Source organism: Lithobates pipiens, unplaced genomic scaffold (assembly GCF_037356315.1).
Source record: "Lithobates pipiens isolate NorthernLeopardFrog02 unplaced genomic scaffold, aLitPip1_a1.2 Scaffold_7, whole genome shotgun sequence".
Lineage (NCBI taxonomy): Eukaryota > Metazoa > Chordata > Amphibia > Anura > Ranidae > Lithobates > Lithobates pipiens.
Window position 1 is genome coordinate 2,355,351 of NW_027507892.1, and position 20,955 is coordinate 2,376,305.

A 20,955-nucleotide genomic window follows, 5' to 3' on the forward strand; every position below is an offset into this window, starting at 1 on the left:
ATACACTCTGCACTCTTAAGAATGATCTGCGTTCAGATCGCTCTTCAGGAAGCATTTATAAAAGGAGGCAGCAGAGGGCGCCAACTAAGTGCAATATATAGGAAGAGACTTTAATATATAAATGAAACAGCAGAGGGCGCCAACTAAGTGCAGTATATAGGAAAAGTCTTTCCATGAGTTATCGCGCCTACTCATGGTCTGTGTAAACCCCTTAAGCTGCACACTAGCATGCTGCTGAATTGCACGCAGATGCAGGGTGGTTGTAGGACATCCCTTTTCAATTGGTTTACTTTTTGCTGTCATGCAATATGAAGCATCATGGCAGTGGCATACACACATCCCCTTCACTGCCTTTGCAATATAAGGTGATGATATATTGTTATCCCCCCCCCCCCCCCCCCAATAAAAAATAGGTTATATTTACCTGCTAAAAGTAAATGAATTACTAGTGGGATTATAGCGGTGCCAAAAGGCAAAATCCATCAAGAGTGTAACATTTACAAACTTTGATTGATACATAATAAAAACTTGATAATAATAAAATACACATGTCCATAGTATGGTCAACTTAAATACATTAGGCAAAAGCTGGTACTGTAGCGTCTCCTCCTGACATGTTTCGGCAGTGGTGGCTTCCTCAGGGGACTTTGAAAGACACTAATAGTTAATGGACCAAGCAATCACCAGAAAGCTCCCACCTGGCCGCCAGCTTTAAAAAATGGAGAGAGGGTGCCGCATGACCTTCGAAGGCATATAAAGACCAAGGCAGAAATGCACAGTACATGGGGGGGTCAGGAGGGTGCAATCCTGGGATCAGGAGGGCACAGTACAGGTTTTGGGATGCTGCGCAGGACACAGCCATCCAGAGACATCTTAGTAAAAAGTGTTACTGTCCCAGAAAATCCGGAACAGTATGATGCAAGGTAAGATAATCATGGAACCCCCATGCACCTGGGGCCCCGCATCTGCACCCATTTGTTTACTTCAATCTCTGGCCGGGAAATCTCAGTGCAGGTGTTCTATCAGAAAGCCGCTACCCATCAGAAAGTGCAACTAAAGTCATGGCCATCTTGGTACACCCGCATCTTTTTACATCCACCGAAGTCTTGCATTTCACACTTATTTTTAGAAGTAAACCGAGCTTATATACTTAAAGAGGAGGGCCAGTTAAAAAAAATAATAATAATTTAAAGTCAGCAGCTGCAAACACTGTAGCTGCTGACTTTTAATAAGCACACTTACCTGTCCAGGGTGCCCTTGATGTCGGCCGCCCGAGGCTGACCCGTCCCTCGGGTCCCGGTGCCGCCATTTTGGCTAAGGGAAACAGGCAGTGGAGCCCTGCGGCTTCACTGCCCGTTTCCTACTGCGCATGCGTGAGTCACGCAGCGCTTTGTGAATGGGACGCGCTGTGTTCTGGGACACACAGCTCCCAGAACACAGCGCGACCCATTACCCAGAAGAAGAGGAGAGAAGAAAGAAGATCTCCGCGGAGGAGGAAGAGGCAGATTAGGATGATGTGCCTAGCAACAGGCATTTCTGGTAAGTTAAAAAAAAATTTTTCTTTTTTTTTCATTTTGAGGCCGGGTTCACACTGCTGCGGGGGGAGATCCGGATGTGATTCGCACCGCAAATCACATCCGATCTCCGTAGCGATGCGAGTTCAGCCATACAGATAGTATGGCTGAATTCGCATCGCTCCCGCAGCAAACTCGCACGGGACCCTTTTTTTGGTCCGCAACAGAAACACCATGCGATCCGATTCCTGTGCGAGTCGGCAGATCGCACTGCGATATGCGGACGGCTCTGGGGGTGTCATTAACATATCATTGACACTCCCAGCCGTTCGCATAGGGCAGTGTGAACTGCCGGCGGGAGTAATGCGATGCGGGAAAACGCAGCGGATTCGCGGCGTTCCCGCATCGCAGCGGTGTGAACCCGGCCTTAATGTGTTTTTTTTTTCAGGGTGGCCCTCCACTTTAAATAAAGTATTTAGAAATCCGTCAAGCTGTTTTGATGTTGAATTTTAAAATTAGTTCTGTCAGATTAGCAAACCTGTGAGATCAGCAGACTTGCCGCTGTTTTTAAAATTCAACATCAAAACAGTGTCACGGATTTCAAAACACTGTATAAATACACTAAATAAGCTCAGTTTACTGGTAAAAAGAAATGTGAAATGCAAGACTCCGGTGGGTGTAAAAATATGTCTGGTTGGCGACTTCAGACTGTAGGCTTACTTTGGGGGTGAGTGTGGGGTGTACCACGATGGCCGCAATAGAACGTCACTAAGGTTACATTTTCTGATGGGTAGTGGCTTTCTGATAGAACACCAGAAGCTGAATGGGGCTGGGGATGAATCATCTGTTGTTAAGACACCAAGGGTGGCACAGGGAACAGCACCCTAGCTAGCAAGGGCCTGAACATGCACCAAAGAAGGAATTTCTGTGGTATGGATGCTCCAGCCTCAATGACACCCCCCCCCCCCCCATGCAAGAGATTCATATACCTGTTCCCGACATGTACATGAATCTGTCACCCCTACTAACATTTGTTGTGCAAAGGAGTGATGGAATTGTAGAGTGTCTAAGACACTCTTTTTATTAAATTCCACTGGCAGTATTTAGGAACCGGTCATTCTACTATAGGAGCCAGAAGACAAATATGAGAAGGCCAGGGAACATGTGCTTCCAATGTCATCAGCCAAAACATGTTTTTAACAGCCAACTGTTATTCCTAATCTGCAGAGAAGTTGTTTGAAAACCACAAGTGGGTTTTGACCACCTCTAGAGCCTGTGCGCCGATGGACTTTTTGTTTGGGAATGCCATTCCAGCATACCACTGATACCTCACTCCTACACTCCTGACAGAATGAGGTCCCACGAGCACCTGTGCAGACCTCGTGTGTGCTCTCAGCTAGCTCTTTTACTCTCCAGCACAATGCCGCTAGGCCGTGGGTCTCTAATGTGGGTACGGTTCTGAACTTGGGATACTGACTGCTGGTAAGGGAAGCAACGCACTGACCCCCTCGTTACTGAAGGACACCTCACCCAAGCCAGATACCACATTTATTAAAGTGGTTGTAAACTCTGTTACACCACATAGTCACGGTACCTACAGGTAAGCCTTGTTATATCTCCTAAACTTGCACAGTTTAGGAGATATTCAGTATATATGCGTTGCTGCCGACATCATTGGCGCACTTAGAAAAAGGCCCGCTGGTGCCATTTCTTCAGTAGCCGTGCCTGTGACGTCATTGCGTCTCAGGCCAAGCAAAGCGGCGGAGCCACGAAACCAGAAGTAACTCCGGTGGAAGATGTCGGCCGTGTACTCGGAGTGCCGATTCAGGGCATCGTTTTGAGGTAAGTATTTCATAATGAGCTAGTATGCAATGCATACTAGTTCATTATGCCTTTTTCTTGCAGGGTTTGTTTTTTGTTTTTTCCAAGGTTTACAACCTCTTTTAACTGGCTGCCATGTACGTTTGCACTAGTTTACAGTTACCCAAAGCAACCGCTTTCCTTCGCCGACTTGTCTTGCCAAGTTAACCTTTTGTAGTAGCTTCTTGCTTCATACCGCATAGTGCTTTAAAGGCCCTGTTCTTTTGATACGTCAAAATCTACCATACACCCCTTAGTGAAAGGCAACCTAAAATAATAACCCCTTCCCCACCTGGGCAGAATAAATGACTAATTTTCAACAAATCCCAACTTGTAGGCAACCTGGCTACATGCTGAGCTGTCAGTTCCCATGCAGCCAGTGTCCCATCATGTAAGGTCCCCCATCCGATAGTGTCCGCTGTGTACTGCGCATGCGCAGTACACAGCAACACAGATTCCAAAAATTGCCGAGGATAAACGGCGCCTGCGCCGTGAGTCCAGGTTCTATCCCCACCATCCAAGTGGACATAGAGTAGGAATATAAAAGAGCCGAGTACAGCGAGGCCGAGCCCGAAGCGTGGCGAGCGAAGCTCGCCCGCGAGGGGCCCTCTAATATTCACAACCCTACGTCCGCTTGGATGGTGGGGCTACCACCTCCACTCACGGCGCAGGCGCCGTTCAGCTTCGGAGATTTTCCGAAGCTTCGTCTGCTCCGTACTGCGGGCGGACACTATATGATGGCAGGACACTATCTGCCAGAACACCGTTCAAGTGGGCCAGGGATTTGAAATCCCCACTCTTCTCCCTCTTCCATGTGTTTTTGTCTTCAATTACCGAGCCCATATATGCATTATGATTTTCATGGATACATTTATATATACAGCCATGCCTTGCTTACCATAGAAATCATGTTTCACATATGTTTCACTATTATGGCTTTCTGAACATTAAGATTTATACCTGCCTAGGCCAGTTTAAAACTTTCCCCCTGTTGATATTTTGATATCTTTGCAAGCAGTATTCTTGTTCTTGTTATGTTTCTACAGCTTAAATATGTTGTTTCATATCACTTATACATATACCTGCTTTTTTTGTTTATCAGCCACGCCACTCAGAATCTAAGGACCTCTCTGCTGCATATCAGCCCTGCTGGGCTTGTTCCGTCGTTCTGGCCTCGCTGGCCGTCCTTTTGTTGATCTCCAGTGATGGTGAGTGGTTTTGGCGCATAGGTTACCCCTGGCTGGATCTGGTTGTTTTTAAATTTGCATACCCTATGTGGCTAATATGCGATTTTCTATCGTCAACATGTCTGTTTTTGGGCTTGGTTCCATAATAGACAAAGGCCATACTGTTCATGTCTTGATATGCTGCATTTGTTTAAACTTTATCCATTTGCATTTTTAGTACGAATGCTTTCATCCATTGACAGACCCCTGAAGGAGGAAGCAAATTCTGAAACACGTTGGATGTGGAGCCTGCACTCCATCCAGGCATGTACTGGCCATTGGGACTACCGGGAGTTTCCCGGTGGGCCGATGGCTCAGTGGGCCACTCTGATGTAAGGGGGCTGGTGATGGGACACCCTGATGTAAGGGGGCTGGTGATGGGACACCCTGATGTAAGGGGGCTGGTGATGGGACACTCTGATGTAAGGGGGCTGCTCATGGGACACTCTGACGTAAGGGGGCTGCTCATGGGACACTCTGACGTAAGGGGGCTGGTAATGGGACACTCTGTTGTAAGGGGTGCTGATGGGACACTATGTTGTAAGGGGACTGGTGATGGGACACTATGTTGTAAGGGGGTGCTGATGGGACACTCAAAATGTAAGTGGGCCAGTCTGAGTGAAGTCCAGGGCCAAATTTCTGTCCCAGTCCAGCCCTGACTCCATCTCTACCATGTGGTGTCCTAGGACCGCTTACAGCATTTAGCCACTGTGTCATGTTCGTGTGTAATTGTATTAGCCACGCTTTTCTTATCAATTATCTATTGTTCGTCATTTATTTTTGAATTGTATATACTATAATAAATTTATATTTTTATACATATCACGCATACTGTTTGTTGGTGATATATCACCACCAGAGCCTTTAAAATCCCACAAGGGGGAACCTTGCTCTCTGTATATTGTACACAGGGTTGTTGGTCCACTCCTAGTCCTCTCTATCTCAACTCTTTTCTGTCTTCCATGTGCAGTGCCTCCCGGATGGACCAGAGTGATTCTGATTGGTCAGCTCCTGCACAGTGAATCGCTCTGCTGCATCCCAGAAGCACTGCTTAGAGTACAAGGGATTTCAAATCTATGGACCGGTAGACCTGCTGCATGGGTAATGACAGCTCAGCTTTCCTGGAGGTAAGTACAACAGGACAAGGGGAGTGGAGGAGGTTGTAAGGTCAGTGTTAGTTTACCTTTTTTCAGAAAAGGTGAACACTTTAATCATGACTATGGGGCGGTTAGTTCCCCTTGGACATTGTGATAGAAGGAAGCTAGTTCAGGGGAAGGAGAGAACATTGCATCCAATAAGATCTGGGATTGCTGACCATCACTTGAGCTAACAAAGTAATCTTGGGCTTGCATGTAAGGGGAGAAAATATTTAGCAGTGCCCGACATGCAACCTGCTAGGATCTGGCAGCCGGGAGACTTTTTTTTACAAACACTTTTGCCCTTTAGGTCCAATATACAGTAGATGGTAAATGTGGAAGCTTAGAGGAGTATGAGATGGCTCCTAGTGCTTTTTATTTGCATGGCCTAAGAGTGGGCATTCACACTGTGGCTAAGAATTTTTTTTGCATAAAAAGTAATTTTATTGTGATCTACTAGCATTAAAGGACCCTGCAGTGTTTCCCCAAATCAATCAATGCACTGTACTTACGGTCTGACATTTGGTCGTTGTGATGATACAGGATGAGAATAAGGAGAAAATGCGCGATGGTTTTCTGAAAGTGAAGAAGGGAAAAAGAAGAGTAATGACTAATGCCGCGTACACACGACCAGACTTAGGTCCGACAGACTTTCGACGGAGTTCTGACAGAGTTCTGACGGACTTTCCGAACGAACGGACTTGGCCACACACAATCACACCAAAGTCCGACGGATTCGAATGTGATGACGTACAACTGGACTAGAATAAGGAAGTTCATAGCCAGTAGCCAATAGCTGCCCTCGCATCGGTTCTTGTCCGTCGGACTAGCACACACACAAGCGGATTTCTCGGTAGGAACTGGGTCCGGCGGAGTTCTTTCGGAAAAATTTGAAACATGTTCCATTTCTAAAGTCTGTCAGACTTTTGCAAATCAAAAGTCCGCTGCAGCCCACACACGATCGAATGGTCTGCCGGAATCATTCCGTCAGACTTTTGATGTTGAAAAGTCCGGTCGTGTGTACGCGGCATAACAGAAAACACCTCTTACACGCCTTTATAGGAAATACTAAAAATGATATGATTCCTACATTTTTTTTTTTTTTTTGCAAATCTGTTTATTGGAATTTCAGACAGTGAACAAGTAACCAAAAGCAAAACAAGACAGACAAAAACAAAAACAAAAACACATACATTGGTCACGATTAGTGTTACAGGCGTGACGTGTAAAGAGTTGCAATATAAGACAGTGCATTACATAAAAAAACATGTCGGAGAATTCAAGGCATCTCACCGGCCACAAAGAGCCGACTCCATGTGCAGTAGGATGACTCAGGACTAAACCATGCTACTCAGACATACAACATTTCCACTAGTGCATATTCCTATTCATTTACAAACGAAAATGCGTTAAGTAGGCTATGGGTCTGAGGCCGTGGAGGCATCCGCCAGCCAGCTGGACCAGACCTTGTCATATTTTTGCGGGCAACCTCTATTAACATAGCAGTCCTTGTAGAGAGGCAGGCTGTCGTTCACCAATTTTTTCCACAGGGAGAGAGGGGGAGGAGTGGGCTTACGCCATGATTCCTACATTTTAAAAGTTCTTCACTTTTTCATTAGAAAATGAAATACTCTTCCCCTGGAAAATGGAATACTCTTCCCCTGGAAAATGGAATACTCTTGCCCCAGAAAATTGAACACTTTTCCCACGAAACACGCAATGCTCTTCCTTTGGAAAATGGAATACTCTTCCCCTGGAAAATGGAATACTCTTTCCCTGGAAAATGGAATACTCTTAATGGAATACTCTTCCATTGGAAAATTGAATACTTTTCCCACAGAACAAGCAATGCTCTTCCCCTGAAAAATGGAATGCTCTTCCCTTGGGAAATTGAATACTATTCCCCCGGAAAATACAATGCTCTTTCCCCAGAAAATGAAATATTCTTCCCCTGGAAAATGGAATACTCTTTCCTTAAAAAATTGAATACTTATCCCCAGGAAAATAAAAAGCTCTTCCCTTGGAAAATGGAATACTCTTGCCCCAGAAAATAGAATACTCTTCCCTTGGAAAATGGAAAACTCTTAAACCGGAAAATGGAACACTTTTCCCCCCAAAAAATGAATATTCTTTCCCTGGAAAATGGAATACTCTTCCCCTAGAAAATGGAATACTTTTCCCCTAGAAAATGGAATACTTTTCCCCTAGAAAATGGAATACTTTTCCCCCAGAGAATTAAATATTCTTCCCTTGGAAAATGGAATACTTATCTTACTTTTTTTAATACTTACTTTTCCCCCAGAGAATTAAATATTCTTTTCCTTATTAAATATTTAAATTCTTTCCTTATTAATAGAATTAAATATTCTTTCCTTCAAAAATTGAATATTTATCCCCAGGAAAAGGCCATGCTCTTCCCTTGGAAAATGGAATACTCTTGCCCCAAAAAACAGAATGCTCTTTCCCTGAAGTATGGAATACTCTGCCCTTGGAAAATGGAAAACTCGTTCACCGGAAAATGGAATACTTTCCCCCCCAAAAATTGAATACTCTTTCCCTGTAAAATGGAATCAGTGAATTCTTTCCCTGTAAAATGGAATACTCTTTACTTGTAAAATGGAATACTCTTCCCCTTGAACATAGAACACATTTTGCTTGGGAAATCAAATACTTTTTCACCTGGAAAATGGACGGCTCTTTCCCTGGAAAATGGAACACTCTTCCATCAGAAAATGGAATACTTCCCTCCTTAAAAATGGAATACACTTCCCCTGAAACATAGAACACTCTTCGCTTGGGAAATTGAATACTTTTTCACCTGGAAAATGGACAGCTCTTTGCCTGGGAATTGAAATCATCTTTTCCCCTGGAAAATAGAATACTCTTCCCCTCGGAAAATGAATAGCTGCGGCTGCCTCCAGCCTGTGATTGTTTTATATGGGCTTAGCGGCCACAGACACACCTGTCATTCCTGACGCTGGAAATCTCCGGGTGTGCTAATCACTCATCTGACTGTAACCTTATGCAGGAATGACTACAGCAGATATCTCTATGGCATCTCCCTTAAAGGGCCCCATGATTAGTTAGGACTGAAAATTTTCATCCAATCCTGCATTGTTCTGTCTCATTGTCCCAAGAATAAATGCAGTGCATGCAGATTTGTTGGGTACATCTTAGTTGACTGATATTGCTATAATTTCCATATTGTGGACTTTTTTTTTTCTCCCATAGTACCGTGTTCATTTCCGCAGGACATACTGCCCCTCTGTACAATGTTAGTAAGCTGCACATTGTTCTGTTTGGTCAAATTTACTTACCAGTACCAAAATCCAGTAATGCACTTGAAGGTGGCAACTGATTATATGACTGAGAAGATCTTATGCTATAATTTAAAAAAAAGAAAACCATTTATTTATTCTAAATCAGAAATCAAAGGTATAGTCATCACAGGGTACTATGGCATTGCAAAGTAGAAAACTTGGAATTGTACTAGTAAACCTGACATTCCCAATCTCCCCTGGCAATTTCAATCAATGGTGCTAACATCCGATATATTGCATTCTTTCATAATACAGATGGGGCTGCTGTTCCTTTACTCACATCTTTATTACGCTACACATAAAAGCTACAATCAATGGACACAGGACTCATAAAAGTTAAACGCATAGTACTCATAAATACTGGAGATGGTAAAGCATAGGGAGGTGAGGAAGGAAGCAGCTGACAATGTGGAACAAATACATCAGTCATAACATTATGACCACAGAACGGTAACATGAATTATACTCATTATCTCGTGACAATAGCACCTGAAAGTGTGTGGGATATATTAGGCAGCAAGCGAACATGTTGTCCCTGAAGTTGTTGTATTGAAAGCTGAAATCATGGGCAAGTGTAAGTATTTAACTACTTAAGGACCAAGCCTCTTTGTGACACTTGTTGTTTACAAGTTAAAATAATTATTTTTTGCAAGAAAATTACTTAGAACCCCCATACACTATATATATTTTTTTTTTCAGACACCCTAGAGAATAAAAAAGGGTCAGAGCAACGCTACAAATGCAGCTCTTGAGGGATATTCCCAGTCTGCAGTGGTCAGGACTGAGCAAAAGTGGTCCAAGGAAGGAAAACCGGTGAACTGGTGACAGGGTCATGGGCGACCAAGGCACATTGAGGCAAGTGGGGGGGGGGGGGGGGGGGGAGGCTGGCCTGTGTATTCCTTTCCAATAGGAGAACTACTGGAGCTCAAATTGCTGAAAAAATTAATGCTGGTTCTGATAGAAGGGTGTGAGAACCTGTGGCGTTGCTAGGGGGTGGCTTTTGGGGCTATAGCCCCAAATTTGGGGCTGATAGCCTTGAGTCTCTGCAGGGGTCCCCAAGGGGAGGGGGGCTCTCCGGGGACCCTGATGTAAGTGTGGGGGCTCTATGGGGATATATATACACACACACTTACGTACGTATATTATATACATGTGTATGCCCGCCCAAGTGTATGACTTTCTTTACTACACTGCTATGGGCTCTAGCTCCAGATCTTTTGTAGACCTAGCAACGCCCCTGGTCAGAACACACAGAGCATTACAGGTTGTTGTGTATGGGGCTGTGTAGTTGCAGACCCATCAGGGTGCACATGCTGACCCATGTCTACAGCCAAAATTGCCTACAATGGGCATGTGAGCATCAGAAATGGAATATAGAGCAATGGAAGAAGGTGGTCTGATGAATTACGTTTTCTTTTACATCATGTGGATGGTTGGATTCGCGTGCGTCGCTTACCTGGGGAAGAGATGGCACCAAGATGAACTACGGGAAGAAGACAAGCCGGTGGAGGCAGATACCACAGCATTCTTTCAGGCTCACACTGGTGCGATGCGGGAAACCCTCTGAATCCAGTATGGGTTCCCGCATGGCACCTGAATCGCCGGTGGTTTACACTGCCCTCTGCGAACCGCTGCTGGTGTCAATACAAAGTTAATGACACCCCCAGATCAGTTTGCCTCTCCTGAGAACAATCGGCCAATCCCTGCGGACATTGCGTCCACTGGACCCGCTGGTTGGCTCACGAGCGTGTCGCTGGTTGGCGCGCTCGCACGCACTCCAGGCCCTATGCACAAAATCACGTACAGGTGTGTGATTTCACATAGGAGGGTCGCCCTGACGCAGTATATATGCGCCGGGTGGTCCTTAACAGGTTAAAAAGTGTTAGCTGGAGTTCAGCTTTAATTTGTTAGCCAAGTCCATCTAACACTCTCCTCCTCCCAGACTGACAATGCTGCTGTCCAAAGGTGTCTCTGTTACCCCTCCATCCAGAGTGGAGACACCAAAGTGTTAATGGCCGGTTCACCAGGTGAAAATTAAGTGGAAAAAATCCAAAAAAATAAATAAAAGCAGCCACCACATCTTAGGATTGATAAGCAGTTACATTTTATGTTTTTGGGTTTAATAATAATTCAGGAACACATACTTGAATTTTATTTTAACATCACTTTAAAAAAATTAAAAATTTAATGTAACCATGCACAGAACTTTAAATTAAGCTTAGTTCTTGAGAGGAGCAGGTTAAAATAATTACCTTTGTAATTGTTGGGTCAATTCTTTCACTGTCTCTTCCAACTTTGCTTTCTAAAAATATTTACAGATTTACACATTAAACTGAATATACATTGTACATTACATTGGGCGTGCTGCTTTGTCCTACAAAGGAATTATTGTTGTATTGAGAAATTCCTCCATTCACAGATCACATTTCATTCATGGAAACTATAGTACAGCTTCTACAAATAGAGGAAATAGACGTAAAGGGTTGGCACTCTTGATGAGTATACATGACAAGTCCTTAGGCTCTATTAAAGCGGGAGTCCGCCGGGACTCCGCGTTTTTTTTTTTTTTTTTTAAAAGCCAGCAGCTACAAATACTGCAGCTGCTGACTTTTAAAATAGTGACACTTACCTGTCCAGCGCGCCCGCGATGTCGGCACCCGAAGCCGATCTCTAGATTGTCTCTCGGGCGCTGCCGCCGCCATCTTGGGTATGGGAATCAGGAAATGGAGCCTTTCGGCTTCATTTCCCGGTTCCCTACTGCGCATGCGCGAGTCGCGCTGAGCAATAAGGACGGTCCCCGCTGCCTCTGGGATCTGTGTGTTTCCCAGCAGGCAGCGGGGCACTTGCGGAAAGGGGCGGGCACTTGCGGAAACGCCCCTTTCCGCAGAGAGCTATCCCGGAAGTGGGTGCAGATACCTGTACTGTACAGGTATCTGCAGCCCCCTCCCCCCCTGAAAGGTGCAAATTGTGGCGCCGGAGGGGGGGGGGAGGGTTCCGATGAGCGGAAGGTCCACTTTAGGGTGGACCTCCGCTTTAACCCCTATGGCATTGACAGGGGCAGACTGACAACTCATGGGGACCCTGGGCAATCAGACATTATGGGGCCACACAGTATACACAAACACACACACACAGTATACAATCACACATTATACACAGCCATGTTTCTATTGGCTGAGAAGGTACTGGAGAGGTGGGGAAGCTATAATCTTTGGATTTTTAGATCAAAAGGATGTCGGTAAGGGACATTTCAGAGACAGATGTCCCTACTTTTTTACATACTTTCCCTGGTTTTACTGAAGCTGGCAACCCTAATGGGGCCCCCTAGTGGCACGGGGCCCTCGGGCAGTGCCCGAGTGGCCGAATGGTCAGTCCGCCCCTGGGCACTGGATGATTACAGCAGTGGGGGTAGGGGGGGGGGGAATGGATGGAATAATTCAACTAAATTTGCAGCCAACATTTTTTGGCTAAACTTAAGCCTCGTACACACAGTCAGATTTTCAGACGACCGTGGTCCGTTTTTTGTTGCATGCTAGTCTCACGCTGAAAGTGAAGAGGTTACCCACCATACGAAAATCCTCGTATGACAGAATACAACTTCAGAAGTGACATAATGTGTTGAACAGTTTTGTATGTATTTTTAAGTTTCTGGGCATGCGTAGTCTTGCCCTTACGCTTTCTTTCGGACGAAAACCGTACTAATTCAACGAAAATCAGACGTTGTGTTCACATCCGACAAAAATTTTATAGTTTGCACATTCAACTTTTAGCGTACGAAAAAAAAATCTGAATTGGGTTTCAAAAGCACCATACTAACGATCCGAAAATCGTCAGATCGTTCGGAGGAAATTTTACTTCCCATGTTCGTATGGTGTGTACAGGGCTTTAGGCTTTAAAGTGTTACTAAACACAGGCCCCTGTCTTCACTATATCTGGTCACCCACAGTACACAGAACATGGAAAATGCTATTATTTTAGCACTGCTAATACTTTTCTCATCAGCAGTACATACCTCCCAACATTGTGAGATGGGAATGAGGGACACCTACTAATAAAATGTATGTAGGCATAGGACCTGCCCCCTGCCACACCCCCTTAAAGGAGAATTAACTGAAAAAAAGATCAAAACCACAAGGGCTTTTTTTTTACCACTATTATTCCTTTATATTGGCTTTTAAGATTTACAAAAATGCAACAATTTAGAATTTTGATGAAAGGTTTAGCACTCGGAAACACTTTTTGAAAGAGAAAACATGCATTTAATATACATCTATATAGATCAGACCAAAATGAGGGACAAATGTAGGGTTGCCACCTGTCCAGGATTCACCCGGACAGTTCAGGTTTGGAATCATGTGTCCGGGTTTCAGACTGCTTGAAACCCGGACACATTATTTAGACTGGACTATGGCTTCCCAGCAGGGTTGCTGGCTGCAGTTGTCTAAGCTGAGAGTGTCTGTTACACTCTTTCACACTGCCCAAAGCCAACACTAACAACCCCTCTCCAAACACGCAGACGGGAGAGGAGAGAGGGCTCGATCTGCACCTCTTCCCCCCACCCCTACCCCTCTGTGTCTGCCCACACTCCAATCCCCGGTGATGTGCCTCAGAAAAGGAAAGTAAGTTGGGGGTGGGAATTTGAAGTCTAGCAGTCTCAGATACATCTGGATGAGAGGTGCTGACTGCCAAGGGGTGAGTGAGCTCACCATCCATCCCTGTCTGTGACTGAAGTCTCCCCCCTTCTCTTTACTGCCAGTACACTAAGGTAAATTAGGGTTCTCAGAGCACCCCTAACATCACAGTTCCCCTTTACACCAGATGCCACAGTTTTTCCCCTTATATCAGAGTCCTCTCCGTACATCAGAGTTCTCAGTGTTCCCACTTAAATCAGGGTTCCCAGAGCAGCCCTTATGTCAGAGTCCTCCCTTACATTAGAGTCCCCAGAGTTCTCCCTTGCAGCAGAGTCCCCAGAGTTCTCCCTTACAGCAGAGTCCCCAGAGTTCTCCCTTGCAGCAGAGTCCCCAGAGTTCTCCCTTACAGCAGAGTCCACAAAGTTCTCCCTTACATCAGAGTCCCCAGAGTTCTCCCTTACAGCAGAGTCCCCAGAGTTCTCCCTTACAGCAGAGTCCCCAGAGTTCTCCCTTACAGCAGAGTCCCCAGAGTTCTCCCTTACATCAGAGTCCCCAGAGTTCTCCCTTACATCAGAGTCCCCAGAGTTCTCCCTTACAGCAGAGTCCCCAGAGTTCTCCCTTACAGCAGAGTCCCCAGAGTTCTCCCTTACAGCAGAGTCCCCAGAGTTCTCCCTTACAGCAGAGTCCCCAGAGTTCTCCCTTACAGCAGAGTCCCCAGAGTTCTCCCTTACAGCAGAGTCCCCAGAGTTCTCCCTTACAGCAGAGTCCCCAGAGTTCTCCCTTACAGCAGAGTCCCCAGAGTTCTCCCTTACAGCAGAGTCCCCAGAGTTCTCCCTTACAGCAGAGTCCCCAGAGTTCTCCCTTACAGCAGAGTCCCCAGAGTTCTCCCTTACAGCAGAGTCCCCAGAGTTCTCCCTTACAGCAGAGTCCCCAGAGTTCTCCCTTACAGCAGAGTCCCCAGAGTTCTCCCTTACAGCAGAGTCCCCAGAGTTCTCCCTTACAGCAGAGTCCCCAGAGTTCTCCCTTACAGCAGAGTCCCCAGAGTTCTCCCTTACAGCAGAGTCCCCAGAGTTCTCCCTTACAGCAGAGTCCCCAGAGTTCTCCCTTACAGCAGAGTCCCCAGAGTTCTCCCTTACAGCAGAGTCCCCAGAGTTCTCCCTTACAGCAGAGTCCCCAGAGTTCTCCCTTACAGCAGAGTCCGCAGAGTTCTCCCTTACAGCAGAGTCCGCAGAGTTCTCCCTTACAGCAGAGTCCGCAGAGTTCTCCCTTACATCAGAGTCCGCAGAGTTCTCCCTTACATCAGAGTCCGCAGAGTTCTCCCTTACAGCAGAGTCCGCAGAGTTCTCCCTTACAGCAGAGCCTGCAGAGTTCTCCCTTACAGCAGAGCCTGCAGAGTTCTCCCTTACAGCAGAGCCTGCAGAGTTCTCCCTTACATCAGAGGCCCCAGAGTTCTCCCTTACATCAGAGGCCCCAGAGTTCTCCTTACATCAGAGCCTGCAGAGTTCTCCCTTACAGTGAAAGGGAACTCTGTGAGTTCAGATGTAAAAGGGGAACTCTGTGGACTCTGATGTAAAGGGGGACTCTTGTTCTTAACTTCATATGATTAGAAATGTTATTTAGTAGCAAAATAGATGTATAGTTTATACTATAAAAAAAAAAAAATTGCCGTGCGCAGCTAAAGTGTTCGGGTTTGACGTAAAAAAAAGGTGGCAACCCTAGACAAATGAGGAGGAATGAGGGACAGAGGGACATTGCTCCAAATCTTTGGTAAATTCCATTGGTAAATCAAAGTTTACCTCTCAATTAAGGAAAGTTTGCATCACACAATGCTTTAAAAAGTCTATTTATGTAAATCACCAGGGAATAGCTGGCTAGATGTTTTGCAATGAAAAAGGAAGACAGTAATTCCTCATGAACAGGCTGGCCCAGGTTGCATGCAGCGGATGGTGGGTTATGGTAGAGTATTAACTGTTGTGTCCACTTTGAAAACCTCAAGGATTTCTCAAAATGACTCCACACTCTTGCTACAATGCTAATCCTATATTGTCCTATCTGTATGTGGAATTTGTCTGCATTACTGTATGTATGTCTGTACTTAGAAACTTCAGCTTGTTTGTAAAAAATACATAAAAAAATAGGTCAACAGCTACAAATATGGTAGCTGCCAACTTTTAGGAAACAGATATCAGCCCATAGGTCAGGATCTAGATCTGAAACCTGGGATGTGGTTGTCTGGCTGTGGCTCTATTTACTGTGCCACCTCCCAGTCTGATGCCTTGGCGATTCCTGCTTTCTACCTTGACTCTGTTGAACCTTGAGCTTTTTGCTTCTCCCATTTCCTGTTTAGGCAATGTCTTTGCACATCTTATTTGCAAGACCATCGTGCTCTCTCCAACCTATATCTTAGCCCCCATACACACGGTCGGACATTCCGACAACAAAATCCGTCGGATTTTGTCTGATGGATTTTGTCCGAAACTTGTGTTGCATACACACGGTCGGACAAAGTTGTCGGAGAATCTGATCGCTCAGAATGTGATGACGTTATTTTGTTACGACGGGACTACGTTCAGGCTAGTAGCCAATAGCTTTCGTCTAGGAATTTGATCTGAGCATGCGTGGCACTTTGTCCGATCGGAATTCTCTACAAACGATTGGACAAAGTCTGATCGGATCATGTTGTTGGAAAGTTTTATAGCCCAGCTCTAAAACTTGGTCCGTCGGATATTCCGACGGAAACAGTCCGATGGAGCCCACACACTGTCGGATTATCCGACAACAGGGTCCGATCGGACATTTCCCATCGGAATATCTGACCGTGTGTACAAGGGCTTACTGTTGTCCTTATCTTTCCATACCAATCCTTGGCTTTTTCATTGAATACTCTTCTGCCCGATTCCAGCCAGCTACTACTCGTTTCCAGCCTTGCTCATTCATCAACTATATTTCCACCTGTTCCAAGCCAGCTACTACTCGTTACCAAACTTTTGGCTTCTAAGATGACTAGGCTTCCACCTAATCCAAGTCAGCTACTACTTGTTACTGGCCTTGGCTTGTTGAACAGCTACACTTCCACCCTATCCAAGCCAGCTACTACTCATTACCAACCTTGGCTTGTTCATCAACTACGCTTCCACCCCATTTAAGCCAGCTACTACTCGTTACTGACTTTGGCTTATTCATCGACTATGCTTCCGCCTGTTCCCAGCCAGCTACTACTCACTACAGGCCTTTTGGTTTGTACATCGACTATGCTTCTTGCTTGTTCTCTACCTGCTACCTGACCTTTGCTTGCTATCTACCTGGTGAGGCTATCCAGAGGACAGCGATCTGGTGTTAGCATGCAGCAAAACCCATCTCCACCATCAGGAGCTCTGATGAAGAGCAAGGAGTGCGTTAACACCGTGCCTTGGGTGATCTGCTTCTGCATTTATCCAGCTGATTACTGAGTGAACCTTTACTGCTATAGCCACTGCCCTCCAAGCCTGATCCCAGACCATGACACCATGGAGAGTCCAGCCATGTCCTTCACTCCAGTTGATTCTTTGATGGGCATTGGTAATTCGGCACTACCAGCTTGAATATGGGAGCCGGCTGTCGCTTTCTGATGTCCCACAGCTGGTTCCCCATTGCACATATGTGAGGCACGATAGTGCAGTAAGAGTGGTCCTGTCAAACGGACATTGTCCTCGCCTAGGCAAGGATTGAGGAAGTAGGAGCAGGTACCTGTCAAAAAAAGTTACCAGCTCCCTGGAAAGAAAAATAAGCTGAAAATGTGTTTGAGCCTGGGGGAAGAAAGAGGATGAGCTTTTGCTGGGTGAGGGTCAGCTTTACTAAAGAAAATCACTAGTCAATTAACTAGAAAATCATTATGAGGCACATTATAATGGACCTAAATGTACTTTGGTCATTTCCTTTGCTCTTTGTTTCTACAACACAGAAAACTTTACCCAATTTCTCCAAAAATATTGATACAAAAAGGAGAAAAAAAAAAAAGGATTACAACATTTTTAATCTAGAAGCATATAACAAAAAGGGCAATGGCATACAGGTGGGCCCAATACATTTACATTTTCATGTTCTCAGGCCTTTTTTTTTTAGCTGAAACTTGGCGGAGCGCCGTTCCGCTACCCCCCTCTCTGGCCTTCTGCTCCTCGCTCACCACTGTCACTTGTAAACACAAACGTTGCCTTTATATTTACCAGTGACAGCTTGTCTCCCAGCAGCTCCCACTGAGTGGAGGGTGGTGACGAGGAAAATGGAGATGCTCTGGGTACAGTACCATCACAGACGGGATGATCTTGCTGCAGAGTGCCGCCTACAGTTTGCGAGGAGTTTATAGAGCTGGCCGGGTGGTACAGATTAATACACTAGCAATGGTAAGATATGTGAAGGATGGTGGAGCTTTTAATGGGAGGGGGGAGAAAATGAGGGCAGTGGGGGAAGGAGTGTGTACAGAGGTCAGAGCTGAGGAGAGGTGGATGGGAGATGTGGATGTAGAGGGAAGGAGTGGTGGAAGAGAGCTAAACTCTACAATCTGTATATAATGCACCCTTGAACCCTGCACTCTGTATGTAACACACCCCTGAACTCTGCACTATGTACATAGTGCACACTTGAACCCTACACTCTGTATATAACATACCCCTGAACTCTCCACTATGTACATAGTGCACATTTGAACTCTGCACTTTGTATGTAGCACACTCCTGAACTCTGCACTCTGTACGTAGAGTGCTCCTGAATTCTGCACTCTGCATGTTACAAAGCAAAATGGTGGGCAATAGGCAGACATCTAAATAAACTTTTCATAACAGCTGTCCTTTATAAGCACCCCCACTGACTGGTATTTTTAGCATTTAGCGAATGAGTAGTTACTTGAAAAATTGCCTTTACAGAAGCCTAAAATATAATTAAGTTTGCTTAATATTTCATTGCTAGAGACAGTAAGCACCGTAAACATTGTCTGTTACACAGCCTGTGCTGGGACTTACCTTTCCTTTGTAATGTGCTAGCAACCTGCGTCTATGGCTATCCTGAAACTCTAATACCTGCAAATTAATATTTATGTTACAAACTGAAACAAATATTGCAAGGATTCTTCTAGCCAAGGCCCTGTCATACAGAGATAAAATTCCAGCACCCCCATGTCATACTTTTTTTTAATTATTTTTCATAGATTTAAAAGGAGAAGTTTGGGGCTATTAAAAAATAAATAAACATACATACTCAAGTCAGTGATCATGTGACTGGTCTGCTCAGACTGGAGATTAGTGCTCACTAGCAGGCCATGCAGAAGAGGGGGTGGGCACAGCTGGCTCCACCAGGGCAAGGGGGCAGAGGCAGCTTTCAATCAGACAGATGGGTGGATCCCGACAATATGGTTGGGATTCTTCAATAGCCCGGAGCCTCTGTGACATCAGCTGAGAGCAAGCCATCCATTGTGTGCCATTTAGAATGCATGACACACTGTCAGGGCTGCGCCCAGCCCTTCTTTCTCTGAGCTGGCCGCTCAGCTGTCGGCTAATTGCTAGCTCCTATCTCTCCACAGTGACTCACCTAGTGATGATTCTGCTCATCGGTCCTACCTACTTAAAGCTTTTTGGAACCCTCCCCTCCTCACATTTGGCACCTTTCAGGGGGGAGGGGGGTTGCAGATACCTGTCTAAGAAAGGTATTTGCACCCACTTCCAGGCATAGACTCCCACGGGAGTCTACGCCTCTTCCCGCCCCACTGCGCTGTCCGCTGGGACACACACAGGTCCCAGAGACAGCAGGGACCATTCGGATTGAGCAGCGCGACTCGCACATGCGCAGTAGGGAACCCGGGAAGTGAAGCTGCAACGCTTCATTTCTTGATTCCCTTACCGAAGATGGCGGCGGCAGCATCCAAGGATACAAAAAGATTACCACTCCAAAGTAATGACCTTTCCCAAAGCAGCTGTCTCAACAATCCACAGGGTGCCGGCTCTGTTTGCAACAGGAATCAAAATGAAAAAATGTAGCTGGATAGCCGCACTCCAAAGTATTCAACTTTATTGCATAAAAATATGATTAAAATCATAGCATCCAGGCTAATGTACAGACTAACTGCACAGCCGTTGACATGTTTCACACCAAACACGGTGCTTAGTCATAGCATCCAAGGAACGAGGGACGGTTCGGCCTCGGGTGCCGACATCGTGGGTGCCCTGGACAGGTAAGAGTCCTTATTATAAAAGTCAGCAGCTGCAGTATTCTCACCTGTGTTCCTGTTAAAGACTTGCTTGGCTGACATTCCTTCTGGCTCTCTGACGTTTTGGCTTGTCTGACTATCCGTTCTGGTTCCTGAACTCTGGCTATGTTTTGACTAAGTTTACTCTGTTTACCTTTTATTATTATTATTATAAATCAAGTGTGATTTAACTGTACTTCTGTCTCAGTCTGATTCATGGTTTCTGACACACGCATCTTACCAGCACACTTAATGCGCATTGCAGTATTACGTGTGTTATTGCAGACACATGGTGTGAACTGGCCCTTCGACAGATTTTCTCCTACTCACTGTCCTGGGGACAACCTTTTACCAGAGAGGGAGTAAAGGAAGTTCTGGAACAGCAATACAGAATGTTTTTTTTAAAGCCCAACTCCGAGCAAATAAAATAATATCCTTTTATGTGGGGCTGTGCTCACACTGCAAGGGTTAATAGTATCCTAATTAAAGAGGAAGTAAACCCTGATGAGTTTACTTCCTCTTTCAATCCCTGCAAAGGCAAAGCATAATGGACTACTATGCATCGCATAGTAGCCCATTATGTGTCACTTACCTGACACAGGAGCCAGCGAAGTCACCGCTGTCCACTGTAGTTCCGAGCGTCCATCTTTTTGGTGGGTCTCCGTGGGTCTCGCTGCTCCGGCGCTGTGATTCGTTGGAGCAGCGATGACGTCACTCCCGCGCATGCGCACGGGAGCCGAGACGCGTGGCATTGCGCGGCATCTTCGTGATCGACGATGCCACGCTCAGTGTGCCTGCGCGCCGCTGTCTACGGCGCATGTGCCGTAGACAGCGGTGGCTGTCTTCGGGCAAATATCTCCTAAACCGTATAGGTTTGGGAGATATTTCTTGGACCTACAGGTAAGCCTTAATCTAGGCTTACCTGTAGGTCAAAGTGGTTTGTAAGGGTTTACAACCACTTTAACCTGTAATAGTTAATAACGACCTGACCCTCTGCTCCTCCAGCATGCAGCACACCCCCATGATCCATCGGGGGACTTCAGCATCCTCATAT

General features: G+C 45.7%; 1 protein-coding gene across 2 annotated transcripts in view; it reads right to left on the reverse strand.

Moving 5' to 3' along the window:
* LOC143959300 (putative E3 SUMO-protein ligase RNF212) overlaps positions 1–20,955 on the reverse strand; it is a 75,832-nt gene that overhangs the window by 16,855 nt on the left and 38,022 nt on the right. For both annotated transcript variants that reach the window (XM_077467983.1, XM_077467982.1), the window contains 4 exons: positions 18,682–18,738; positions 11,309–11,358; positions 9,054–9,118; positions 6,249–6,312 (listed from right to left, as the gene is read on the reverse strand). In XM_077467983.1, coding sequence (XP_077324109.1) covers positions 6,249–6,312; positions 9,054–9,118; positions 11,309–11,358; positions 18,682–18,738 — 236 coding nt within the window. The remainder of the gene's footprint in view (positions 1–6,248; positions 6,313–9,053; positions 9,119–11,308; positions 11,359–18,681; positions 18,739–20,955) is intronic.